The sequence below is a fragment of the Tympanuchus pallidicinctus genome, unplaced genomic scaffold (assembly GCF_026119805.1).
Source record: "Tympanuchus pallidicinctus isolate F22 unplaced genomic scaffold, pur_lepc_1.0 scaffold4, whole genome shotgun sequence".
NCBI lineage: Eukaryota > Metazoa > Chordata > Aves > Galliformes > Phasianidae > Tympanuchus > Tympanuchus pallidicinctus.
The window spans coordinates 32,345,768-32,365,000 of record NW_026294758.1 but is presented as its reverse complement, the minus strand read 5'-3'; the positions used below and the strand labels follow the sequence as shown (position 1 = coordinate 32,365,000).

The 19,233-nt window shown below is 33.8% G+C and overlaps 1 protein-coding gene across 4 annotated transcripts in view; it reads left to right on the top strand.

Moving 5' to 3' along the window:
• The window catches only part of LRRC2 (leucine rich repeat containing 2), an 82,290-nt gene that overhangs the window by 18,196 nt on the left and 44,861 nt on the right, over positions 1-19,233 (top strand). For all 4 annotated transcript variants that reach the window (XM_052701212.1, XM_052701214.1, XM_052701211.1 and 1 more), the window contains 2 exons: positions 5,829-6,039; positions 14,302-14,458. In XM_052701212.1, the coding sequence (XP_052557172.1) occupies positions 5,829-6,039; positions 14,302-14,458 (368 nt within the window). The remainder of the gene's footprint in view (positions 1-5,828; positions 6,040-14,301; positions 14,459-19,233) is intronic.

The window sequence follows — 19,233 nt, the reverse complement described above, 5'->3', positions numbered from 1 at the left end:
GCCCTGGAGTTTGTCCAGAGAAGGGTAATAATGCCGGTGAAGAGTCTGGAACATGAGTCTTGCTAGAAGCAGCTAAGGAGACTGGAATTTTGTAATCTAGAAAAGCAGCTCAGGGGAAACCTTAGCACTCTCTACCACTCAGGGGAAACCTTAACACTCACCTGAAAGGAGATTGTGGAGGGGCAGGTGTTGGCCTCATCTTCCAGGAAATAGTGATAGGATGAGAGGTAATGGCCTTAAGCTGTGTCAGAGAAGGTTCAGGTTGGATATTAGGAAGCATTTGCTCTCAGAAAGGCAGTGAGGTATTGGAAAATGCTGTCCGGGGAGGTGGTGGAGTCACCCTCCCTGGAGGTGCTCATGAATTGTGGAGATGTTGCATTGAAGAACATGATTAGTGGTACAGTGGTGTTCAGTTGATGGTTGGACTAGATGATCTTGGTGGTCTTTTCCAACCTTAATGATTCTATGATTTCATCATACTATTTGCTATTTTTCTTACGCATTTATGCATACAGAACTTACATTTAATATAATGCTTGCAAGTGAGTTGAAAGATAAAAGTTGCTGCTCAGCCACAATCCCTAGCAAACTATGGAAGAGTCTGGCAGAAGAATTGAAATGAAATTAGTCCAATTGAAACTGAGGGAAATATTACTCATCTGTCAGTAATATTAGTCTGGGCTGAGCTCCATTTTAACTGTGCTGCTCTTGTAAAAATTCCATAGGATTATTTAATGATCCTACATGGCTACTGGTTCTATCTTTAAATATCACTGATAGTACTTAACTGGTGCCATGTAGTGTTACGTCTACTCCCTCCATCCTGGTGTAGAGGAAAGAGTGCCATTTAAATGAAACTTCATTTCTTCCCTTAAGATGTGAAGAAATTCACTTAAGATGAAGTGAAGAAGTGAACTTAACATTCACTCAGTTTTTTCCTCAGGACTTCCTATACTGCCACTGAGCAGTGAGTAATTGTAGAAGGGAGAACCATTCAAACAAACCTAATTATTCTCCAGTTCCTAGGAAAACTTTGAAACTCATAGTAATGTGTTATAAAGATATGAAACATATGTATTTTTTGACAAATGTAAGTGACACGTAATAAGCCTTTTTACAGTTAATCAGACAACTTAATGATTGATGTTGACATACTGGAGTAGCCAGATGAGCTAAATCTCGTCTGGGTCCTAAACCCAGAAAAAATATTCTTATATGCATACTCCCACCTAAAACCCACTGGGCTTTACTTGACCAACATTCACAAAAAACAGACTTTTTATTATTTTTTTTTTTAATCTGACTACTGTGGCTAAATTAAGATCTGGAGGAAGATAAAAATAGCTTATTGCTATTTTTTATAGTAATAAGAAGCCATAAACTTTTGCAGCTATCTTGACTTTTTTGTCGTACATGGACATGTGGTCCTGGAATATCTGTACCCTTTAAAGTGCCAAGATGTGAAATATAATTGCTCTAGAAGAATATTAGCACATCTAAAAGCTGATTTTTTATGTGTTGGTACATGTGTACACACACACACATATACATGTATATGTGTGTATATATATACATATATATATTCTGAAAATCTCAAGATTCATGTAATAGCCTTCAAGGCTGGCGAAGAGAAAACTGAGATGGATCTTATCAATGTTTATAAATATCTGAAGTGTGGGAGTCAAATTTCTGTGATGTGCAGTGACAAAACAAGAGACAATGGTCAAATACCAGAACACAGGAAGCTCCATACGAACAATAGGAAGAACTTCTTTACTTTGAGGGTAACAAAACACTGGAACAGGCTGTCCAGAGAGGGTGTAGAATCTCCTCTGGAGACACTGAAGACCTACCTGAATGCTTTTCCGTGCTATCTTCTGCAGGGAACCTGCTTTAGCAGAGAGGTTGGACTGGATAGTCTCAAAAAAGCTTTCCAACCCCTCCGATTCTGTGATACCAAAAAAGAACAGATCCTTCTGATTTGATTTCAAATATAGTATGCAAATTACTGCTGCGTAATCTTTGATTTAATATACATATTGGCTTGACACAAATTATATCTCCAGGACAAAAAGACTCATGTTGATTCATTTGATTAATGCATACCACAAGAATAAAAGCAGGGATTGTAAATGTAAATATATCACGTCTTCATTCTGTACAAAATTGTGCATGTTTGTTGCTCATTTACTGATTCACTTTTCACCTGCTCAAAATGTGCTTGTATGTAGTATTTAGCCTGACCATGAGAGCATTCTTTAAATGCTTAAGAAATAACATAGCCATAATTTGATGTCTGAATAGTGGAGAAATTTGCCACAGGATTTCCACATTTGTGAGTGATATCCATGCTGAATTCCTCACCGTATTTTATTTTTAATGTCTATCTTCTATCTGAAGTCAACATTTCACTAACTAATTTGGTTAACAGTATTTTTTGTTAATGTGCATTTTATTTTTTGTCTAACACTGTGTCATTTTCTCCTGAGTTTTGTGTTCCGTATGTGTTACTAATAAAGTGTCAGAGGACAGTGTATTCTTCCCTCTTTACAAAGTTCTTCTTTTTGCCCTTTCCTATAGCGTTCATTGTGGGAGGGTAAAATCTTAGATCCAGGCCTTCTACACTTCTATTCCTAAGGTCCGTGGTTCAAAAATGCTTAATTCTTTTGTTAAAAAAGAAGGAATTTTGTAGAAAGAGGAGTGCAGTATTGCAGAGTTAAACTTCACAGATGGATTGAAAAGTTGCAAAAGAACGGGAGGAGGATGTGAGAAAGAGCAGTTGTTCATAATGCTAGGATTATGTAGAAGATTTTAGAAAAGAAGAACACTGGGTTTTTGGTTCTTTTCAGTTTCTTCTGTTTAATGGTTCAAATCCTTTCTTTCTTTTTTTTTTTTTTTCTCTTCCTGAAGGATTCAATTCAGTATTTGTTTCTTCACAGTTCACCTTCCACCCACCTTATACAGTAATAGAGAGATTTTATACCTAATTAGATGTGTTCGGTAGAAATTTTTTATTAAAATAATGAGTAGGTATTTAGGGCTTCTTTATTTTTCTTATAAGAATATGTTATGTATTAGCTTTTTGTATTGAACTCTTGATATTGCATTGTCTGTTTTTTTTTTTTTTTTTGTCACTTTGCTAGTGATCTCTCAAATGCATGACTGAATAGGCAAGATCAACATTGATATTGAATTGGCTGTCATGTCAGAGCATCTAAAAGAGGTTTTTCAACTTTTGTATCTCCTGATAAGGAAAATCCTGTTTTTCCTTTCCAGTGTGCAGCTAATGGGAATACTCTTTGGTAGGGCTTCCTTGTGCAATTGCATACATTGGATTATGTCCTTCTGTAATTAAAGGTAAATGATGCAGCTTCTTGAAAGATCACAAAATGGGCTAAGCAACTGTCTCTGCTTTAATCAATTTTCTATTTCTACATCAAGTATCTTAGGAAAAGATTTTGAGATGCTGTTGGAGTCTTTCTTGAGTATGCTGACAACTTCAGTTGCTCTCTGAGACTTCATGAGCGGAAATGTTTTAGTAGGCTCATTTCTTGATTGGCCACTTTTTCCTCCTTGCTCACTTACAGGTCACTGTGCTATGTAAAGCAGTTCACAGTTAGGCACCAACTGAAGCTGGGATATTTGTTTTAGGTAACTTTATTCATTTTTTATTCACAAGCCTATTCTGCTGACAAACTTTAGAAGTTGTACAGATTTTCACTTGTAAAGAGCATACTGATCTCTCTATGAATGCTGAAGCCAAGAGTGAATTTAACTGTTCTGTACCTTTCTTAGCAACTTGCTCTCTTAATAACTTCTTTTTACAGAATCACAGAATTCTTAAAGTTTTAACTTTTTCTTTCATATATTGATGTTATTGCTCCCACCATCTTACTGAGAGACTTTCTGCTTTTGATATGCTTGAAATTATTTTCCAATTTATCTGTGTACCTTTGCTCATCACTTTGTGACCTAATTTGTCTTTGTGGTTCTGCATTTAATTTGTTGGAGTTCTACTTCCTTCCCATTTCTTTATTTAAACACAAATGCTACTTTCTTTTTTAGTTTTTCTCTGGTTTCAGAAATAAAAGAAAAAAAATATCCCATCATTTCAATATAGTTACTCTGAGTTTGTGTGTCTTTCTGCAGTCTGGCTATACTTTACTGAGTGAGCTACATTGTTAATGAACTTGGCTATTATATGTAGTTATTCTCCTTAGATATCTCTAAGCATTTTTTAATTAAAAAAAAAAAAACAAAAAACTTTTTTTTCTTATTTTTTTCTTAATAAGGATTTTGCATAAGAATATTAGTAGTTGTTAGGCATTCTGTAGGACCCGGATGACCCATGTATGGGATTCTTTGCTTGAAACCAAGTTATGTCCCTTGTGGTCTCTCAGACTAGCTACTCTGATAAGGCCATGTGTGATAAAGTGACTGCATCATGTCACTTTAGATACCTGTTGCCATTCTCTTCACCTTCTGCTCATTCCAGCACCCCCTAATTTTTCGGTAACCGCAGCAATTTGCACTAGGCACTTTAATGCCTAGTAATGCCCTTTCAGTAATATCCTTCCTTATTTAAGCAAGCAGTTCTGACTCTTATTTGCTTATATTTATATCAAAGTTGTACGTTAAATATGACTTTCAATGTACAGTGTCATATTCCTGAAAATATACTCTGCTATTATGTTTCTTATGCCTTTCTATGAATATAAAAAATTGCATATTTTCAACACCTTTTCAAGATATTTCTTGTATTTATTTTTGTAACTGATTCCCTGTACATAATTTTAAACCATATGATATTGTTTCAACAATTTAACATTTTAGAGAAAATCCCACGCTTAACTGGGAACATGTTTATAGGTTTAGTTACTTTCTGCTTAAACTTTACACACTTACATCTGCTTCTCTTTCTAGGACATGCCATTCATGACATTCTCTAAAGGGAACTTTATCCCCATCTTTTGTACCCATCTGCACTTGTCAGTTTTCTTCAAATCTTTAGCTTAAAATTTCTGCTAGAGGGTGGAGATCACATAATTGAACCTTACATACCAGAAGAATCTAGCATTTCAAATGTGAGAAAAGATTTATGCCATGAGGAGCTCTGAAGAGTTTTATTTTGGTGTAAGAAAGGTCTACTTCTGTTAATCAGCCTGTTTCTTAATTGACTAAGCTGAAATAAATCTCTCTTAAAATAAAGCATGACCTTTTAGCACTGCATAATTATATGAAATTGAACTTGTTCCTGAAGTCATATGGGTAAAATTTTGCCCTGGAGATGAGCCTAAAGTTACAATGAGGTTTAAACTGAAATTAGTTCCTTTTCTCTCCTAAGGTGATGTTGGAAGAAAATGTTAAAAAAATGGAAGTGGATCATTATACCCAAACAGGAAAGGGCAGGAAAAAGGGAATATGTTAAAATGCTTTCTTTTTTTAACTGCAGATTTTGCATATATTATCAGATCATTGTTTCTGTATGCACATAACTTGTTCTCTAAGAATGTATTTCGTATCATATCTCTGTTTAATTTCATATGAAATAAAGGGCATATTTCACGCTGAGTTCTGTGACACTGGTCTCAGTCTTTACATCTCTGTAATTCCCAGGAAGTCACTGTCTGATTCTAACCATATGAATTCCTGACTATCTGAAATCTATGTCAGTCTAGAAAATCTAAGTATGACCCCAAGAATGCATTTGTTTTTCTAAATACTTTAGGTGCATGATTTTTTTTTTTTTTTTTTTTTTTTTTTTTTTTTTTTGTAAGTTATTTGTGCAAACAAATCTGATTCTCATAAACTTTCTTGCACTATTTCAGGATAAAGCAGGAATGGAATTTCATACTGGAATGCCGGAAGAAAAGCATTCCCCAATCAAAATACCTCAAGAATGGCTTTGTAGATATTGATGAGAAAATCTTGGACACATGTGGAAAAACTCCTCAGCTACAGAAGAGGCTTAGTCTGTCAGATGAAACAAATAAGGAGAGAAACAAATTTATTTTTCATCTTTCGGGAGAACAGTGGATGGTAAATATAATGGCAAGCATACTTCTTTGTTAGGGAGTTTAAGTAGCTTGACACTGTAACTTTTAATGCTTCCAAATGTTTCTTCGTTGCCTATGCATGTTATAATGATACTATGTTAGGACTGACAAAAATGTTTCCTATGCCACACTGCACTAGAGGTTTAGCTTTCAAATATACTTATTTTAATTTTTCTGCTGATATATGATGTCTAGTCCTCTCAAAATTGTGGGAGCGAGTAGTCACATTACAATAAGGTGTTTTTCTCTGTAATTTCCTAGTGAATGGAAGGAGGTGAAAATAATATTCACCTTTGAATTATTTTTGTCTTCTACTAGTTGGAAATCTTTTTTCTTGCTCTAATGCTATAACATTTTTTTTCAAGCTGTGTTCTAATCAAAACTAATGTTAGAGTTGCTAAGGATGTGACTGAAATTTACTTAGAATACATACTACTTTATTAAGGAGACAGTAAAATTAGAAATTTGATTTTTCTTGAGTTTATAATTCCGAGATAATTATTCTCAATTTTTCATTATGAAAATTGCAAATTAAAAAGTCAAACAGTAAGGCCAGTAAATGCTATGGAAGCAATTGTTTTGGTTGACCTGAAATACAACTTTGTCCCAAACTTGGATACAGAGGTATAGTCTTCGTTTCCTTTCTGATTCCAGTTGTCTTCTGAACAAACAAAAAAATAAAAATTCTAGTTCCCAACTAGCTCTAGTAGAGCACATTTCTTCATGTGATCGCAGTCATTCAAATGATGAGATTAGTTGCTGCAGAACTGTCATGTCTTAGGTGTCAAGATCTTGGATACTTACAGTGATGTTAAAGCTGTGTAGTTTCATATTATATACTTAACTACAAATATCTACATCACATCAAGGAGTGGAAAGCTGCTAAAAGCTTTCTCTTACTTGCTTGCTTTTACCAAATAGGTAACATTTTACTCTGTCATATCAAACATGACTTAGATTAGGAGGCAAAAAACAAATGCATGTATTTTTATGTTTTTCATGGCATTCTAGTATGATTTGTCCTGTTATAAGATTATGTAACTTATGATTATTGTTATTATTTGCCCAAATTAAAGACAGAATCAGACACAGCTTCTTTTTCTCTATAACTCTATTAAAAGAAAGTACAGGTATGGAAAATGATTTTGCAGACATGCAACCAAAGCTGTACTGGTTGACAATTTCTATGTAAAAATGTCTGTAAACATGTCAAATTTGTTGACAAATAGCCTGTATTTTATTTAGCCAGGAGTGGTAATATCAATGACATTCTAGTTTCTGCTACAGATTTTGCACATAAATTAATCACTGACTAAGTTTTGGACAATTAAGCACTCAAACAGTAGAACGTATCAAAAGTAGGTTTGCCTATGTAGACTTGCAAGCATATAAAAGTTTGGCTTCCCATTGAGTAATCTACTAATTTGGCAGTGTTAAACAGAAAAGCTGTGCTAGATGTCCATTCAGGAATTAACTGTTGAATCCTCTTTCTTCCTCTTTTTTAACTAGTAAGTATTTCTATTCTATTTCTACTTTTACCAATGAAACAGTGATATCTCCTTCTGATAGTAGACATATCAAACTGTATATTATTGCTCTGACTTACAGACATAATTATGGGAACTGGTTTTCTTCTGGGATGTACCAATTTTCTTTCTGAATGCTTTAAAATTAAGTCTCACAGAACAATAATTGCCAGCAATAGGGATTTTACAAGAAGAAAGTAGCTTTGCTGTATCTTTATAAGGTCCCCAAGTAAAGTCTCTCTGAAAACTTCAGTGGCAAATGGAAAGAGCACACAAACAACCGAATGGAGTTATTTTTTAAGTCAAATTTCACTGTTAAACTAGAATAGTTGCTTTTACTGGATATTCATTAGTATTCATTTTTTTTTTTTTCTATGAGGGCTACTCCAAATGTAGTGCTTCCTGTTTCGTTGTGTTGGCCAATGACATCAGAAGCAGATGGTGGTATTGCATTAGAGGTTGAATCTTTTCACCAGTATTCTGTTACATTTGTTATTGTGTGACAGATGGCAGCAGAAGAGCAATCTGACACAGAAGTGTCTGACATAGAAGTGTGTATGAAGCAAAGGTGTGGAACTGAATTCCTTCATGATTAAAAAAATTGCATCCACTGACAATCAGTGATGCTTGCTAATTATTGGAGACCAAACAGTGCATGTAGCAAAATGAGACAGTGGGTTGTATATTTCGGAAGGGAATGCAAAAGATAAGCTATGTTCAGAATGGCCATGCACACCTGTATGCCATGAAATGAAGTGTCACAATCAGGTCATCCATGCAAACTGATGGACTATGACTGAGAAACTATATGGAGCTATATATTGGCTTTAGTGCAATGGAAATACTGGTGGCAACATTGGAATATTGAAATTTTGTGCTAGGTGGGTCCCACAAATGCTCACTCAGGAAGAGAAAGAACACTGTGTACAAGTTTGTCAGGACCTCTTGAACCAGTACGAGGCTGAAGGAGACAATTTCTGGGGTCATAACACTACTGCTGAGGAATCATGGTGTTATCACTGTGAGCCAGAGTCAAAACAGCAGGAATGTGGATTCTCCATAAAAAGTTCAAGATGCACATTTAAGTGGATAAAGTGATGTGCACTGTGTTTTGGAATAGGAAAGGTGTGATCATTCTTGATTTTCTGAAACCTGGACAAACTATAATGCTGATCACTACATTGCTACACTGACTAAACTGAAGGCTCATGCTCCAGAGAAGAAGATGGCCTTTATTTTGCAGCATGATAACACCAGGTCCCGTATCAGTCTGGAGACCGTAGAGCATCTTGCCAATTCTTGGCAGGACTGTCCTACCACATCTACTGTACTGTTTGGATTTAGTACCTTCTGACTTTCATTCTGTTTAGGCTGATGAAAGTTGGAATGGGGAAATATTTTTCTAGCAACAGTGCTGGAATAGCAGCTGTGAAATGGTGGGTCACTTCTGCTGGAGCAGATTTTTCCAAGTGTGGCATGGAGGCCACATGTTCATTGCTGGCAAAAATGTTGAAAAACAGTGTTTTATAGCTGAGAATTTGTTCTATCACATTGTGTTATCATGCTCTTTGTATCCATTGTAGTTTCCATGGAAATAAATAGGAGGCATTACTTTCACCTATGGATGGTGAAAATGTTACAACAAAGCTGCTACTTACTGTCTCATGCTTTAAGTTTATACAGTGTAGCTGTGGCTTAGTGATTCACCACTGTTGAGTACAAGCTCAGTAATGGGTACAAATATTTTGAAATAATCTGGAGAGTGGTCTGAAGAAAATCGTCTTGGATCTTCTTTGGAGAGGCTTAGTGGTAGAGGAATTCAGAATAAATCACACAACTTGAATTCTTAAAGGGAATTCTGTCCTTCCACCTATGTCCCACTCCTTAAATGTCATGGAAATGATACTGCATTTTAATTATGTGAAGTCCTGCTGTTCATTTAAATTATAAAGTAATTATTTTATCATCTCTGAGACAATTATTCATACAATGAATATTAAGTTAAATAAGTTGGTAGAGACTTTTAGATAAATAGAGTAGGACTCGATTTTACAGTATATGATTGTAAAGAAATGTATTCTATATATGCAGATCCACATTTCCTTGTGGAACAAATTCTTAATAATTATGCTTCACTTTTAGGCTAATTTGAGCCAGCTGATGTCTCAGGTCTATATAGTTTTATTATAAAGAGTATGGCTGCACTGGAAATTTTCTAAGCAAAAATAGTATAAGCAATACCAATATCAAACCTTTTCCGCTGTGTAATTTAGACTCAGTGAGTCTCTCTGAATCTTAGAGTAAATTGACTATTAGTTTGGCTCTGGCTCTTCAGAATGGGTAGATTTTCGCTAGGAATTGTGGTTGATAACTACAGTAATGAAATAGCTTTACCTTTGTCACAGCTCCACCTTGAAGAGTCTCTGTGACAGCACCCATAAGGTTCAATGACCCTTAGCTTCTTTTCAGTATACCAACCTAATGTTTATGTCTCAAGTGTCTACATCCCTGTGTATACCTTGGCAAGATGGGGACAGTGATTGATTAGTACTTATATTTAAGTGCTGATACAAGAAAGTAACAAAGAAAAGATTTTAAAATAATAAACAGGCTTGTCCTATAATTCGATACTATGAATGAAGTCAGATAGGCTTTTCTCTTCTCTTTCCTGTTGTGCTTACAACAGCCTCAAGACATGTCATTATGAGAAAAGTATACTGTTCTACAAGTAACTCAAGATTGCGAAAGTATGTTTCAGAAACATTTCTTATTTTTCTAACAGTCTTTCAGACAAATCCACCATAGAGAGGAGCTCTTTAGGGATTTTGGACTCTTGAACTGTACGTTTTAATTATTTGCATAGGAGAAAACAATGGAGAGTTAATGAAACACTAAATTGAGATCCTTTGTGTGTAAGCATATATCTACTGAATTAAACTATTTCTTCAGAAAAACAGCACTGCCACTATAGCTGAATGAAAACTAGAAAATAATGCCATGAATATTCATGAATTTTTCAAGGAATTTGACTCTATTATTTCCCATCTGAGTGTTTGCTTTCTGCTCCTAACTAATGAACATTTATTCGTTGGTGGATAAATAAATTTAAAATCATTTTCAGAAAATGCTCAGGAAAAGCAATTTTTTGAATTTTTTATCTTCGTATTGGCAAATAAATTAGATGTTCATTCAAATACAGAGCAGAACTGCGCTTGGCTGTTCTGCTTTTCCTCAAAAGATAATCTGGATCCAATAGATTTAAACAACTAAAATACATGCAAAAAACAGATGATTGAGTGATTGAAAATTCTTTACTAGTCAATTGTGGCCTTCCTCATATGATTTCTTCTCACAAAATGGCAGCAGATTAATACTTTCATTTATACTTTTTCTGCCAGTGTTATCATCTGACTTGCACTCTCTTTTCACTGGGAACAGATAATTTCCACTGGTTACTTTCAGCTATTAGTGACAGTGATGTATTTACCATAGAGATTGAGGAGAATCAATGCACAGAATGAACAGACAAAATGTCTCCGTTTTCTCAATTCCAGAGAAAATTTCCCTCTTGATTTTACAAAATGCCTAATCCAGTTTTTGGTCCAAAGATCTGAAGATGTTAAGAAATGAGACAGATCTGCGCTCAAAGTTTTGTTTTGGTCAATGATAGGTCAGATGACAGAGCTAGAAATAGAAAAGGAAAGTAAACTTTTCAGAGCTGAAAAATTCAATCACGGTTTTAATTCAGACTCATATCTAGCAGGTAAATTCTCTCTTATTTGGAAGCAGTAAAATCAGCAATGTTATTACATTTGCTTTTTATTTTCTTTTAACACCATTTTTCTTTTTTTCCAAATGAAAGTACTTGTAGACATTGTTTTGCTGTTAAAATGAAATCCTGGCTATCATCCAACTGTCAGTCTTAGAGGAATAATTTATCAGTAGGCTGCCAGCTTTAGCATGGCAAGAGGACTACAAAAGAGTACAGTGAAATTAGAGAGTAAAGCAGACATAAAACTGCAAATTGCAGTGCTCAACCTATCTAATTTGTAAATGAAGTAAAATATCACATCAATTTATGCTTCATTAACGCTGTCAAATGTGTAGTAAGATTGAGAATGCTAAAGAAAAGCACATTATAGCATAAGGATTTGTAAAATTACATTTGCAAAATGTAAATATCACAGAATTGTAGGGTTGAAAGAGACATCTAGAGATCAACTAGTTGAAGACCCTGCTAAAACAGATCCCCTACAGAAGATTGTGTGAGTGGGTATCCAGGCGGATCTCGAGTATCTCTAGAGAAGGATACTTCAAAATATCTCTACGCAGCCTGTTCCAGTGCTTCATCACTCTGACCGTAAAGAAATCCTTTCTTGAAAATTATATAAATAAATAATTTAAAGACAGAAAATAAGTCTGGACAACTAGTAGAATAATGGGATCCAGTTCCATTCCTTGAGTGCTATGCCTGAGTTTATGTTAATAGTTGCACAAGAATATCCTGACACTATTTAAACAATGAGTAATAATGATATAATATTTTCTCTTTAAGCATTTTTTTTATTAATCATCAGCTTTAAAATATTTTGGCTGTAATTTTTTTCTGAAGTCATGAAGAAGCTGGGCAGTTTAATTTTTATTTGAGAGTGATTTCTGTTTTTTAATGTCTTTCAAATGTATTAAGAAATCTGCAGGATATCCCCTTCGTTCCGGGAGAACACATTTATTTGCTTCACAAGAGCAAGTGTTCCCCATCGCTCCATGATGCATCTGACAGTTAGGAGCTGAAGAGATTTTGTTTTGATAACAAGGGAAAAAAAATCGTACACCAGTAGAATAAACCAAGACAAACCTGGATTATAGCATAACAGTAGAAATGTAGAGTTGCAAATCGTGTCTGTTTCACAGAGATGTTTTTCTGTCTTGTATTAATGTTGTGCATTTACTTTCTTAATGAACTGGTATTCTTGCTTACAGTAGCACCTGTGATACTCCAGATAAATACTATTTCCTATGTGATGCATTTTCAGTTCTGTGGAGGTGGGAAAAACAATACTAACTAAATTTACTATTGGTATTTATTTATTTGTTTTATTTTGCTGCAGAAAAAAATGTGCAGACTGGTGTGATGTAGTAACTCATACCAGAAAAATGGAGAGATTTCTCATTACTAGCCTTAAGGCATTTCAGGCATTTTATTTTAGCTGCCAGAAACAAATACATATAGAGGATGGATCATAATGAAATTACATGTAGTGGGTAAATGAAGAAAGAAATGAAATAATCCATATCAAACATCAAAGGAAAGGTAGTAAGGCAGAACTGCATGTTTAGACTACATGTCTGCATGTATAAATTTGAAAAGCACTGACATTTAAGATAGAAATAACTAAACTAAAAGCAAATTGTGATCAACAGTCAAGTATAGCTTTGATTAATTACAAGTTTTAATTTAGATACAAGTTAAGGAGCAGTCTCCCAAATCCAGAGTTAAAAAACAAAGCAAATGAAAAATTTGATGTGTATCACCCTACTTAATGTCTTGGGGGATCTATGAGTCTTAGAAGAAAATAAACCTTGTAGAATTCTTCATACACAGCAAACAATATTGTAAGATATAAAATAATTAAAGACTGTAGCTATTACTTCTCTTCTAATGTAATAAAGTCAGGAATAGCATCTCATTCAAATTATTTATTCCAGATACAAACTGGTAAATTATGTGCTGGTTTACAAAGATGAGTTTAAATGATCTAACCATCAGTTCTATGAATTGATTTTTATCTGATCCAAGTTTAATCAATTTGGTGACATAATTCAAAGATATGTACATCTGAACTGAATAATAAGTAAGTTAAATAAATGTTACATAAAACTTTTTTTTTTTTTTTTTTTTTTTTTTTTTTAAGAATTAAGGGCTTTAAAAACCTTGGTTTGTGTAATTGTAATAGACAGGAGATTCTGGACCAGTAAAATATTGCATGAAAAGTACTCATAAGCAAGCTTAATTTCCGTGTATTTGAAATAATCCTAGAAATTTTAAAGAAAAAATATTTTGTACGACTAAAATAAGAACTAAATGCAATTATGGACTGATATAAATGCTGAATATTATTATTCTTCTTAAAAGAAAAAAAAAAAAAAGAGCAAAATACCACAAACTGCTGAAATTACTTTGGATTTTTTTTCACTGATTTTAAATACAACTTTCCAAAAGCAATATGTATATATTGTATCTGAAACACTTTTGTTCCTTTGACTATGTTTCATCTTGGCACACAAATTTTTGTTTTGGTGGCAAAAGCCACTTAGATATTCCCCATACACCTGCTTTTCTGTTCTTGTGATGCATTTGACTGTATCTTGATATGTGAATTAAAGCACAAAAATGTGTTTTAGAAAAATCCTCAAGCTGGGAAGAGGAGATAATATGAGAAAGACCAAGCATGTGAGTGCTTCAGATAGGTATCAATTTTAGAACAAAATGATTACATCAGCAGTAAAAAAAAAAAAAAAGACTATATGCTCACAGACAACTGCAGTGCTTCAAATGAAATCAGGTCCTATGAGGATTTGGCAAACTGCTGCTCTACATCAAGACAAGTAAGGCGAAGTGTTGAGGTTTGGCCATAAAAGCTCTTTCCGTCCTATTTAGAAACATGGTTGAACAAAATTCTATCTTCATTTCTATTTATACAATTTTATTTAATTTACAGGAATTTCCAGAGTCTCTGAAAGATCATACATATCTGAAAGAATGGCATGTAAGCAATACACTGATTCAAACAATTCCAGACTATATTGCTTTGTTTCAAGATTTGAGAGTTCTGGAGTTATCAAAAAATCAAATCAACCACCTCCCAGTGGAAATTGGTATGTTGGTTCAAACTATTCAGTTATTTATATGTGTTCTATTAATTAACTTCAGGAAAATGAGTATTCATGGATGTTCTTATGAATTCAATGATAATCGCACTTTTTTGTTGTTGTTTGTTTGTTTGCTTGTTTTTGTTTCCAGTGAACAATAGTATCTACATTTTTATAGTTAGCAGGTTAAAGCTGCAGTTGATTAATTGGATGGGTTTAGTAAGGCACAAACATTGGAAAACTACTGCAATTTTGCTATCTGACTACAGAAAAACTATAGCTTGTATTTGAATATATAGAGAATAGGTGGTGTTTCATGTTCCTTACAGGCTGGACAGGTAGAAAAAGGCAAGATTATACTAATCATACCTCTGAGAATTGAGAAAACGATGCATATTTAGGGGCTTTGGGGCTCTTGAGAGTCAAATTCATGCAGCAAGTGTACTAAGTCTTTACTTATTTTTAAATGTGGTAGTCCTAAACTTTTCCCCATGACTTATGCTAACACTGTGAGTTAGTATATTTCAAATAATGAATAGAGACTAAAACCTTCTTCTCTATAAGTTATCATATGTTTTTGGAAAAACAAAACAAAAAAAAACAACAAAATAAAACAGGAAGAAAGGGAGAAGACCTCCTGAAACACAGAAACCAATGATAGGATTTGTCAGGTAGAGTTAATGATTATTTATTTATTTATTAATATTTCCTTTTACACACAAAATTTCCCACTGACATTGAGATACACTTTAAAGTTTCAACCTGGCAACTAAATACTGTAACAAATCATAAGAAAAAAAAAACAAAAAAAAAAACAGGAAATAATGGACATAAACAATAACTGTTTCGTAATCACAGAACTCAGATGAGTCAGTTGAGTTTAATGGACTAACACCTTTCACTAGGCAGTAAAGATGTAAAAGAAAAAAAAATCTGTTCCAGAGACTTTACAACCTTAAAATTAATGTTTTAATGTTTCAGATTCTCTGAGTAGCTCTCACTATTATTTCAATTGCATTTAAATGGTGGGAATTCTGCTCTTTAGTAGTTTTTGTGCTATTTCTATTAATCTAATTCCTCTCTGATTTATGCTAATCTGTGAAGAGTAAGCCCAAGATGTTACTTGCATTCTTTCAGTACTTTTGTTGCTGTTAAAAATAATAAAAAAAAAAAAATTAAAAATCAGGAAAGGCCAGTGAGTATTAAAAACTGTTTAATTTGCTTGCTTCAGACACAATGTTATAGCATTTACCACTCTAATCTTAACAGTGAACTCTTGTTCTGACTTTTTTCCCCAAGATTCACGAGATGAGAGCAAGCATGGCTGTTACTAGACCCTCAGCAAGAGAAGGGTCTGAGTTTGAAATCTGTGTTTTCTTGAAACATCACATCAATTTATGCAAAATTATTACTAGATAGAACACATTTGTTAAATTTTAAATGCCATATATTCAGTAGTTCAACAACACAGCAGCAATTCCAGTTTTTCAGATGAAGACCCAGATTCATAGATGAAGTTTAAGAATAAATAATACAAAGAAGCTACTCCTGGACTCTGTAGCTGAATGGTTTAACACTTTTTTTTTTTTTTCCCCAAAACTGCCTGATGATTTTGAGGTTTTTGTTCACCACACTTTAGTAACACGATGCTGTTTTTATTATGGCATAAATTATGCATAATTTTTTTAATCTCAATTTACATAATTCCCCCTTTATGGACAGGTACAGTGTTGTACTTCTAATTGGTAGTATTCTCTTGTTTCCTGTAACATACAGACACACAAACACAGACATCAATATATACTGGAAATACCTATTATTTTAATAAGAAAATGTCAAGAAAAATATTGGATACTTTGAAGTTGTATATGCTGCTTCAAAATGAAACTTCAGACTTTAGTCCTCTAAGTGCTAAATTATGGCAGAGAAAACAATCTATGTGGGTTTGTTTTGGAAACCTAAGTAAGGAGTGAGAATTAGGTGCTAAATCAGAAAGTAAGGTCTCAGAAAAGGTTAAGTGCTAAGATATTTATCATTTTGTGTTCTGTTTACAAAACAGCTGCAAGGAGGTAAGTATCACAGATAAACATACTCGAGAGTAATGACAGATGGTTAACGATGGCAGTGACGGGCATGCTGTTGTGTCTTTTATCTTCAGTCAGAATTGAATCTGAGTTTGGTACAAGTCATCCATCAGAACCTAATCTGGTGAGCTGTGTTTGTGCTAATTTTGTTCTAACAAGATGGCAGTAAAAGTACGAGAGAATAGGAGATCATTTGAATATTTTCAGTTGAAATAAATTATTGCTGCAGTAGCAGTCTGTGGACTAAAACATCTGAAATATATTAAGTTTGTGTAGCTGTTTTACTAGATCTAGGAGGAAAAGCTCTGTTCTGAAACAGGAAAAAAAGAAAGACTAGAATCCATTCCCACATAATTCAGATCTCTCTTTCAGTTCTAATCATCTGTGCACCTAAAAAGACTAAATCAGAAGATAGATGAGAATAATTTTGACTGTTCTTTTTGTGTAAAAGTAGATATTATCATGGAAAACAATTAACCAAAAATGAAGCAACTTGACAACTCTGCAACAAGGGGCAAAGCTCAGATTTGTCAGGTTAGTTTTTTTCTTATGAGCAGAAAAAAAAAGAAAAAAATATACCATGAAGAAGAATGCGTCTAAGAATTTTCTTGAGCAATAGCTTCATGGTGAATTTAATGATTTGGCTCTGACTGCATGTGTGCAGTGCAGTGGCTGTGCATGAATTGGTGCTAGTGCAATGCTAATTGCTGTCACTGAAAATAGCAAATAGAATACGTTCCTCATATTTACAAAGGAGACAGTTATCCAGATCTTCATGTGATCCTTCAGTTTTTGTGCCAGGTTGGAATAATGAGGGTATATCAGGATTCTTTTTTTGCCACAAATTTTCATTAGATATCTCAAAAAGCTCTTAATAAGAACTTTGTACTTCATTATGTTCTCTAAAATTTTTGATATGACAAATACTGAAGAGGAAAAATATCTGTGCTTTTGAGACGTTTCAGAAAAAAATCTAAGGATTTGTTTGTACCCTCCTTCATACTGTAAAAATTCATTTGTGCATACTATTAATTCAATTTCCCAGAACTCAGAGAGGAAATCTACAAGTAATACAGCTTTAAATGACTTCTAGATACATAAAATAGCATTTTCTATAAATAAGATTCCTGGTGCATTCATGTGTGAATTCTGAAGAAGAAAATACAGATTTTAAGCTTAAGTGCAGTCTAGCTCTGAAGAGTTGTGCGCGTATCTTTTTCACATGTCATTTGTTCGCTATATGCCCAACAACTCAATTCTATATACAGCCTGTGTTTAGTTTGGTATTTTCCAGCTCAGAGATGAGTCCTCTTCTCTGCTTTACCCTTGCAAGATGCACACTTCTGGGGGGTCCAGAAGGAGACCAGCTTATCTACTCATGTGAAAAACAGAAGTCACAGAGAAATTCTATAAGATTTCTCTTGTCCCAGAGTATTTTCAGTTAAGCTTGTTACATTTTTGTTTACATTACTTTTCAGAGTTTTCAGTAGATCCTTACCCTACACCTTTTTTTTTCAGAACGTATCTCCAGCTTACAAGAAATAGGGTTTTTTTAACGTCTACTTTGCTACAAGAACAGTTTTTTGCCTTCTTAAATAGCACTAATGCTCTTCTGTCCATAGACCCAAATCCCCAGCTTTATATTTTTTTCTTGCCATTTCATTCTACACATCTTTTTTTTTTTTTTTTTTTTTAATTGAGCCCATGTAGCTTGATTAATAATGATTGAAATTTTACCTGCCGAGGATCAATCCCCTATAATCCCTACAAAGTTATTTTATTTTTACTCTTTTAAAGAAAGAATAAAAACAGGAGCAAGGATACTCCATATTTCATCCCTCCCGTGGCTTGATTGCTTTGATAAGAAGTAAAAAAGAAACAAGAGAAAGAAAAAAAAGAATGGACATTGTCATTTGTAAGCTTGAACATTAATTTTACCTTTCCAATAAATCAATGGCAATGTCACTGATTCAGCAGAGAAGATTGGAAAAAGGAAACTGTTTGTCTTGACCTACAGCAAACTGCTGTGTTAGCTAATTTGGCTTGACAGTGTCAGATCAATGCAAAAAAAATATATATTTTGTGTGTTACTACATTTTTTTTAAAGTAGGTCTGCATTTGCATTGAGTGAATTCTTTAGATAATAACTCTTTGTAACTGGACCTGCATTTTGTATCTGATCCATTATTAAGATCACCAGTGTAGGCTTGTCTAAATGATGAAATTACATCAGCATCGTTGCAATGCTGCATTGCACGTGGAAAATTTTGATTAAAAGTTTAATTACTGGTTTAATTTTTCTTAAATAACAAATTAAAAATTTAAGTTGAGAATATACACTAGCTTGGGTAACAGCTATGCTATTGAAGCTCCCACTGAAAAATAAAATATTCTTAATTGTGAAAGTATTAGAGAAACCATGGATTTCATTACTTTTACTGCCTCTCTTTGGAAAACACAGAGATGTTTAACTCTTAAATAGACTATTAACTGTTTACTTTCAAATAGATCTGAAAATTCAGTGCTGTAAAGCACAGTTAAAAACAGTGTTGTTGCAGTGTCAATTTAGAGTTCTTATTTACAAATCCACCATTTCCCCATTTGTGTTCCTTTGACTTAGACACTTGGATTTCAGAATTTTCATCATGAATATTGTCTCACAGATACGTATTTTTGCAATTGTTTTCTGACAAAGAT